At 41.8% G+C, this 9,740-nt stretch overlaps 1 protein-coding gene across 2 annotated transcripts in view; it reads right to left on the bottom strand.

Moving 5' to 3' along the window:
• Nucleotides 1–9,300, bottom strand: part of uxs1 (UDP-glucuronate decarboxylase 1) — a 118,663-nt gene extending 109,363 nt beyond the window's left edge. Inside the window, exon 1 of one of the 2 annotated variants that reach the window (XM_020460918.2) lies at nt 8,530–9,291. In XM_020460918.2, the coding sequence (XP_020316507.2) occupies nt 8,530–8,620 (91 nt within the window). In that variant the 5' untranslated portion in view covers nt 8,621–9,291. Of the gene's footprint in view, nt 1–8,529 lie in introns of both variants that reach the window. The other variant, XM_031800319.1, reaches the window with a different exon arrangement.
• Between the last annotated feature and the right edge of the window lie 440 nt (nt 9,301–9,740).

The raw sequence follows: 9,740 nt of genomic DNA on the forward strand, positions 1-9,740 counted from the left end.
GCAGCAGTTGGCCTTCAGAATGTCCACGCTAATGGACTAGAGCCTCAAAAGGAACGGCAGAGACATGGAGAGGGCGAGAGAGCAAGAGAGATGATATCCAAGGGAAAATCCACACTTTGTACCCTGGGGCAAAGCCGTTGACTAGCCTAAGTCTTAGCGGTGTGTGTGTGCATGAGAGAGCGCAAAACAATAAAAGACAAAACACTTCCATTGTAGTGCCAACTGGATCAAAGTGGCTTAGGAACACCCTCAATTGTGATCGATGTCACACATTCACAACCCATTCAACCAGAACGAGTGCAAGCAAATATTGATTGAAGCATACAATGTCTTTAATTGAAAGAGGAAAAATCCTTTGCGATGGGTTGTTGAATGAGACTCCCAAGGGCAGTAAGAAGCTGTCTCACACGAACACTGGCTGACTGGGTGGGTGGGTGGCTGTTGGAGTGAGTAATTCTGAAAGTGCTAGCGGGGGGTGTGTGTGTTATGATTAATGACACATGGTGTAATTGTAACAACATACAGGAACTCAAGTTCTTTTGTTCACCTGACCTAGAATTCCTCACAATCAAATACCGACCGTATTATCTCCCAAGAGAATTCTCTTCCGTTATTGTCACAGCTGTGTATAACCCACCTCAGGCCGATACCACAACGGCCCTCAAGGAACTTCACTGGTCTATGCAAACTGGAAACCATATATCCTGAGGCTGCATTTATTGTAGCTGGGGACTTGAACAAAGCTAATTTGAGAACAAGGCTATCTAAATTCTATCAGCATATTATCTGTAGCACTCGCGCAGACAAAATGCTGTACCAATATTACTCTAACTTCCGCAATGCATACAAGACCCTCCCCTGCTCTCCTTTTGGCAAATCTGACCACAGCTCTATTTTGCTCCTCCGCTACTATAGGCAGAAACTCAAATAGGAAGCACCCGTGCTAAGGACTAGTCAATGCTGGTCTGACCAATCGGAATCCACGCTTCAAGATTGTTTTGATCACGCAGACTGGGATATGTTCCGGGTAGCCTCAGGGAATCATATTGACGTATACACTAATTCAGTGAGTGAGTTTATAAGAAAGTGTATAGGAAATGTTATTCCCACTTTGACTATTAAAACCTACCTTAACCAGAAACCGAGGATAGATGCGCAAAACTGAAAGCGCGTACCACCGCATTTAACCATGGAAAGGCAACTGGCAATATGGCCGATACAAACAGTGTAGTTATTCCCTCCGCAAGGCAATCAAGCAAGCACAATGTGAGTAGAGAGACAAAGTGGAGTCGCAAGTCAACGGCTCAGACACGAGACGTATGTGGCAGGGCCTTCAGACAATCAGACACTACAAAAGGAAAACCAGCCACATCACGGACACCGACATCTTGCTTCCAGACAAACTAAACACCTTCTACAGTGCCACCGACGCGGCCCGCTACCAAGGACTGTGGGCTCTCCTTCTCCGTGGCCGACGTGAGAAAGGCATTTAAACGTGTTAACCCTCGCAAGGCTGACGGCCCAGACGGCATCCTTAGCCGGGTCCTCAGAGCATGCGCAGACCAGCTGGCTGGTGTGTTTACGGACATATTCAATCTGTCCCTATCCCAGTCTGTTGTCCCCACATGCTTCAAGATGGCCACCATTGTTCCTGTCTCCAAGAATGCAAAAGGTAACTGAACTAAATGACTATTGCCCTGCAGCACTCACTTCTGTCATCATGAAGTGCTTTGAGAGACTAGTCAAGGTTCATATCAACTCCAACTTACCTGTCACCCTAGACCCACTTCAATTTGCTTACCGCCCCAATAGGTCCATATACTATGTGATCGCCATCACACTGCCCTCACCCATCTGGACAAGAGGAATACCTATGCAGAATGCTGTTCGTCAACTACAGCTCAGCATTCAACACCATAGTAGCCTCCAAGCTCATCATTAAGCTTGAAGCCCTGGGTCTCAACCCCCCCCCTGTGCAATTGGGTCCTGGACTTCCTGACAGGCCGCACCGAGGCGGTGAAGGTAGGAAACAACATCTCCACTTCGCTGATCCACAACACTAGGGCCCCACAAGGGTGCGTGCTCAGCCCCCTCCTGTACTCCCTGTTCACCCATGACTGCGTGGCATGTACGACTCAAACTCAATCATCATATTTGCAGACAACAGTAGTAGGCTTGATTACCAACAACGATGAGACAGCCTACAGGGAGGAGGGGGTACTATGATATGGAATTATTAAGGTCATACCAACACCTATTAGGTGTTCCTAATGTTTTGTACAGTAAGTGTTTTATATACATGTGTATATATATTTATATTCCAGTCTCTGACATTGCTTGTTCTGGTATTTCTTAATTTCATTTTTTGGGATCTATTTGCTTGCTACCAAGGTAGAACAGTCTAACTGTTATGAATACACCCTCCTGTCCATCTTCAACTGTTCGAACAACACGGCCTGTTCACTTTGTATAGATGTTGAAATTAAGTGACCTACCTGGATAAGAAGATGCTTAATTCTCAGAACAAAAACGAATTGCCAATTCCTCATATGGAAGCGTATTTTTATGCTCATTGCACATTTATATAACACAGACTAGACAGCTAGCACATAAGTCTGTGGCTAAAATACTGCTAGCGGTAAGTACATTGTAGTGCAGACCTCTAGTACGTGGTACAGCAATACTGTGCACGACAGAAACTGAGCCTTAATTTTTCCACAATCATGGTTATTGACACTCCTGCTTTAGTAGGATCAGCCCTGTTCTAAATTTTAGGAGTTGATACATAAAAAGGGTATTGTTCGACAAGTTAACTTCTCCTCTATTACAGTAAAATAATGTCTTAATGTGTTTCGGTGTCCATATCACCGATTCTGTTGGACCAAACCTCAAATAGCAAGTTGAAACTGCTTGTTGTGAGAGAAGAAGAAGTGAACTTTCGTCAATGTTGTTGTGTGTCAGGGGGAGGAGTTTGGTATCGGTGTATGAGTGGGAAGGTGCACAGTTCGCACAGCACAGAAGTAGACGAGAACAAAAAGAATGAAACAATCATAAAAACACAAACTTAATTTTTGTGATACGGGCAATTGGTTCATTGCGCCAAATTAACCTAATGACCCTTACGAAAAAAGTTTGCAGTAAGAGTGCAGTGTAACTGCAGTATGCAGCAAATACTGGGTCCAAAATAACACTGTTTTTATTACTGCAGTAATTTTTGCAGTGTAACTGCAGTTATACTGCAAAATTACTGTGTCCAAAATACCAGTCGACTCAACTGCAGTTACTGCACTTTTACTGCAGTTTCAAAATGGCAATCTTTTTTTGTAAGGGATTGCCCAGCCCTAGTCCTAAGAGCAGCTGGGACTTTACTCTCCCTCCAAAACCCTGGCAACTTGACAAAGGCCACACTCAGTGGCTAATTGGAAAATAAATGTTCAAAGAAAATAATTGAATGAATCTTCTTCTGTGAATGTGACTGTGTGTTTTTTCAATTTTATCCATTTAAAAGGCCAGGGTATGTGATTATAATGAGATGGGTTCCAGTGTTCTCTTAATTCAGAGGTCTTTTTTTACATGAGCTGTGGAGAACAAAGCAGTGCTTTAGGCCTAGAGGCAAAAACAAAACAAGTGTAACAACAACAAGCCTAATTAACACCCAGATACTGCCACACTTTTTACTTTAGGCAAAATATGAATCCCTACGCTTCCAAGGCTAACTCCTAAACAAATCTCTAAAAATGTGTGAAAAACTATAACTAGTTTTACATCCCCGTCTTCCCTGTCCAGATAGACACCCTGGTGAACAGCTGGCCAGGGGACAGCAGCCAGCCTGGTTGTGTCTCGTCAATCCTGGATGTCTCTGCTCTGCTCCAGAGCCCTGTGACTGGCATCTGACATTTTGTAGAGAATGGAGCAGAGGACCGAGTCAGTGTCGATCTTTGTCTACTCTATAGAAAATCAATAGGAGGAGTGGAGTGTAGGAGGGCAGCAACAGGCAAGAGAATTGACGGATTTGGGGCTCTTCTGGAAAAAGTATCAATAAAATCTCTCTTCTAAATTATCTTGAAAGGATTGGCATGATGACAACAAGTACACAACAGAAGTAAGAATTCTCAGACAAAGGCTTGTTAAGTAAGGACAGTAAAGTAGGACCCAAACTAAAACTTAATAGCAAGTCACCATTAAGTCGTTCTACTACAGCTAGTAGTGATGTCATTTCTATGACTGATCAAAACTAATTTTCTCATGCTCTCTTTGGTCTCTCTGCAGCAGACATATAGTGAGCAATATGTTTGGAACATCAAATTGCAAGCAGTATCGAATCGCAAAACATATATAATCAAATCAAATATTATTAGTCAAGTCCACCGTAAACTACGGGTGAAGACTAACAGCAAAATTCTTACTTTCCAACAAACCAGAGAGAGCGAAAATAGAGATATAATAGACAAGTAATAACATGTAATAATAAATACACAATGAGTAATGACAACTTGGCTATATAGACAGCGTACCAGTACTGAGTCCATGTGCCGGGGTACGAGGTACGAGGTACATATGTACAGTTGAAGTCTGAACTTTACATAGACCTAGGTTGGAGTCATTAAAACTCATTTTTCAACCACTCCACACATTTCTTGATAACAAACTATAGTTTTGACATCTAATTTGTGCATGACACAAGTCATTTTTCCAACAATTGCTTACAGATAGTGAATTATAAGTGAAATAATCTTTCATAATTCCAGTGGGTCAGACGTTTACATACACTAAGTTGACTGTGCCTTACAACAGCTTGGAAAATTCCAGAAAATTATGTCATGGCTTTAGAAGCTTCTGATAGGCTGATTGACATCATTTGAGTCAATTGTGCTTCTACACCTGCATTGCTTGCTGTTTGGGGTTTTAGGCTGGGTTTCTGTACAGCACTTTGAGAGATCAGCTGATGTACGAAGGGCTATATAAATACATTTGATTTGATTTGAATTGGAGGTGTACCTGTGGATGTATTTCAAGGCCTACCGTCAAACTCAGTGCCTCTTCGCTTGACATCATGGGAAAATCTAAAGAAATCAGCCAACAAGTCAGAAAAAAAATTGTAGACCTCCAAAATGTCTGGTTCATCCTTGGAAGCAATTTCCAAACGCCTGAAGGTACCACGTTCATCTGTACAAACAATAGTACGCAAGTATAAACACCATGGGACCACCCAGTCATCATACCACTCAGGAAGGAGACGTGTTCTGTCTCCTAGAGATGAATGTATTTTGGTGCGAAAAGTGCAAATCAATCCCAGAACAACAGTAAAGGACCTTGTGAAGATGCTGGAGGAAACCGGTACAAAAGTATCTATATCCACAGTAAAACGAGTCCTATATGGACATAACCTGAAAGGCCGCTCAGCAAGGAAGAAGCCACTACTCCAAAACCGCCACAAAAAAGCAAGACTACGGTTTGCAACTGCACATGGGGACAAAAATCCAACTTTTTGGAGAAACGTCCTCTGGTCTGATGAAACAAAAATAGAACTGTTCGGCCATAATGACCTTCGTTATGTTTAGAGAAAAAGGGGGAGGCTTGCAAGCTGAAGACACTACAGAGGGTAGTGAGTACGGCCCAGTACATTACAGGGGCTAAGCCGCCTGCCATCCAGGACCTCTACACCAGGCAGTGTCTGAGGAAGGCCCTAAAAATTGTCAAAGACTGTTCTCTCTACTACCGCATGGCAAGCGGTACCGGAGTGCCAAGTCTAGGACAAAAAGGCTTCTCAGAACCCCCCAACCCCTCTTTTTACGCTGCTGCTACTCTCTGTTTATCATATATGCATAGTCACTTTAACTATACATTCATGTACATACTACCTCAATTGGGCCAACCAACCAGTGCTCCCGCAAAATGGCTAACCCGGCTATCTGCATTGTGTCCCGACACCCACCAACCCCTCTGTTACGCTACTGCTACTCTGTTCATCATATATGCATAGTCACTTTAACCATATCTACATACTACCTCAATCAGCCTGACTAACCGGTGTCTGTATGTAGCCTCAATACTTTTATAGCCTCGCTACTGTATATAGCCTGTCTTTTTACTGTTGTTTTATTTCTTTACTTACCTATTGTTCATCTAATACCTTTTTTGTACTATTGGTTAGAGCCTGTAAGTAAGCATTTCACTGTGAGTAAGCATTTCACTGTGAGTAAGCATTTCACTACACCTGTTGTATTCGGCGCACGTGACAAATAAACTTTGATTCGATTTGTATGTAAACTTCTGCCCCACTGGGAATGTGATGAAAGAAATAAAAGCTGAAAGAAATCCTTCTCTCTACTATTATTCTGACATTTTACATTCTTAAAATAAAGTGCTGATCCTAACTGACCTAAAACAGCGAATTTTTATTTGGATTAAATATCAGGAATTGTGAAAAACTGAGTTTAAATGTATTTGGCTAAGGTGTATGTACCACCCACCACTGCGACCTGTATGCTCTAGTCAGCTGGCCCTCGCTACATGTTCGTCGCCAGACCCACTGGCTCCAGGTCATCCACAAGTCTATGCTAGGTAAAGCTCCGCCTTATCTCAGTTCACTGGTCACGATGGCAACACCCACCCGTAGCACACGCTCCAGCAGATGTATCTCACTGATCATCCCTAAAGCCAAAACCTCATCTGGCCGCCTGTCCTTCCAGTTCTCTTCTGCCTGCGACTGGAACAAAATGCAAAAATCTCTGAAGTTGGAGACTTTTATCTCCCTCACCAACTTTAAACATCTTCTATCTGAGCAGCTAACCGATCGCTGCAGCTGTACATAGTCCATCCGTATATAGCCCACCCAATTTACCTACCTCATCCCCATACTGTTTTTATTTGATTTATTTTGCACACCAGTATCTATACCTGCACATGTTCATCTGATCATTTATCACTCCAGTGTTAATCTGCTAAATTGTAATTATTCACTCCTATGGCCTATTTATTGCCTACCTCCTCATGCCTTTTGCACACAATGTATATAGATTCTTTTTTTGTACTATGTTATTGACTTGTTTATTGTTTATTGTTTATTCCATGTGTAACTCTGTGTTGTTGTCTGTTCACACTGCTATGCTTTATCTTGGCCAGGTCGCAGTTGTAAATGAGAACTTGTTCTCAACTAGCCTACCTGGTTAAATAAAGGTGAAATTTTAAAAAAATGTAAATGTTAACTTCCGACTTCAACTGTACATATACAATGCCTTCAGAAAGTATTCACACCGCTTGACTTGTTCCACATTTTGTTGTGTTACAGACTAATTTTTAAATGGATTAAATTAAAATTGTTTTGTCACCGGTTTATACACACTACCCTACAATGTCAAAGTGGAATTATGTTTTTTGAAATTGTAACAAATTAAATTAAATATTTAAAGCTGAAATATCTTGAGTCGATAAGAATTCAAACCCTTTGTTATGGCAAGCCTAAATAAGTTCAGAAGTAAACATTTGCTTAACAAGTCACATAAGTTCCATGGACTCACTCTGTCTGCAATAATAGTGTTTAACTTGATTTTTGAATGACAATCTCAACTCTGTACCCCATACATACAGATGGTCCCTCAGTCAATGGTAAGGTCCCTCAGTCAAGCAGTGAATTTCAAACAGATTCAACAATAAAGACCAGGGAGGTTTTCCAATGCCTCACAAAGAACATATTGGTAGGTGGGTAAAAATAAAAAAGCAGACATTGAATATCCCGTTAAGCATGTTATTAATTCCACTTTGGATGGTGTCTCAATACACCCAGTCACTACAAAGATACAGGCATCCTTCCCAACTCAGTTGCCGGGGATGAAGGAAACCGCTCAGGAATTTCGCTATGAGGCCAATGGTGATTTTAAACGTAGAGTTTAATTTCTGTGGATGTTAACCTGGTTAAGGAATTGTGAGAATGTCAATACATATCAGGGACCTAAGTATAGTGATAATATCGCATCTTTAGGTCCCTGGCAGTTCTATCACTGAATGGACTAGTGTACTCTGCTCACACCCTCAAACAACCCTCCCAGTCATAGAGCTATGAAGGGGAAATAACAAGGCCTACAGCCTTCTATTGATTAGACCTATATTGTTATTCATGTGAGAGCGCTCTGACCCTGCCCATTGACCTTCCAGCAGTAGAGACTTGAGATGAGACCCATATTAGCCTACTCACTGCACACATACTCCATTGCATAGACACTCAGGAAGAAAATATTCAGACCGTTAGACCTGAATTGTCTTCATCGTCATTACCACCATAACTAGTCACCACCACCATCATCAAAACTAGCATCACCAGCATTATTGTCATCCTGATTATTGTATAAGTGGGATACTACCGCCTACTGTTCAGGCCATTTTGGCAATGTAAACAAAAGTTAGTCTTGCCATTAAAGCCTGTTGTTTGGATTCGAGAGACTGAGAACCAGACACAAGAGGTATTGATTGAGCTGGGCAACTGCAACACAGTAGGCCGATACAATAGTATTGCAGACATACTGTACTCACATGCAATGTAGGCGATCAAAGCGAGGGCGACCAGTAGCTTCATCATCCTTCTGTTTAGTCCTGAGATCACCCAGATGATCCGCTTCATCATCTGCTCAATGCAACATCGAACCCGGAAGCACGCGAGGCTCCGGTTTATAACATTTCAGAACTATGGACCAAAACGCGCGCTCCTTCTAGATTAAGACTTGTTTTGAATATCTAATATATATCCTGCTAAAGGAACACTTTTTAGCTAGTATATTACAAGCAAGAATTAGGCACCTACGACTGGACAGAGGTTCATACGTGGCTACCTCCTGTCCTGTAAAAGCACAGCTAATTGTTAGCTAGTTAGCTTAGTATGCTACGTTAAACTCACTGCCACTTGTGGCTAATCTACTCTCTGGGTCGTAGTACGAATTTCATTATCAGTGCCGCAAACCCTCGCCTGCTTTCAATTCAAAATGTACTTAATACACACAGTAGATTTCTGTACAACCACTGAATATTAGCTAGCTAGATAGCTAGCTATCTGCCTGGTCACACACAACATTAGCAATTTCTTGATGAGCGAGACCCGCTATCTTCCATTACCATTACTTCCGCATAGTTTTCTAAAACATAACCTTATAATCAAAACAAGTTAGGAAGAAATATAATATCTTCCTAATGTTTAACTTATCCGGATAAAATTGTGCGAAATTCAGAGTTTATTCCCCTACTTGGCCGATAGCTGTCCAGGGTGATCGAGTATTCCTGACCTTGATTGAGCAGCCTGCCGCGATAGCACATATTCAACATCTGATTTTGCAAGTGAAGACGTGGCATTTTTTGCATTTATTTGCGTACCTACATATCTTAGAATGATATTATACATGTACAATATTACCACCCAAAAGTTACAACTGCTCTATTTAAAAAACAAATCGCGATAGTGTATGATGAACTTTAACCTTAGGTGTTAATCACGCAGAGAATGTCGATCACAGAATCATTCACCGCATGCACAGTGGCTCATTCATAAACCTATGCACAGTTGAGTAATTGTCCACACCCATTCAAGGAGCTTCTCTGTTCCACGCGTCATTATAAAATATATTTTCTTTTCCCTGTCTATACTGGTAAGGGTCTTACGCTGGTCCTAGTACCCCTGGTTGGGACCAACTGCTTTAGTTCATGGTGGCTGCTTTTTTAAAGGAGACATTACTGTCTGGTGGTGATGTGGATGT

Source organism: Oncorhynchus kisutch, linkage group LG2 (assembly GCF_002021735.2).
Source record: "Oncorhynchus kisutch isolate 150728-3 linkage group LG2, Okis_V2, whole genome shotgun sequence".
NCBI classification, from domain to species: Eukaryota; Metazoa; Chordata; class Actinopteri; order Salmoniformes; family Salmonidae; genus Oncorhynchus; species Oncorhynchus kisutch.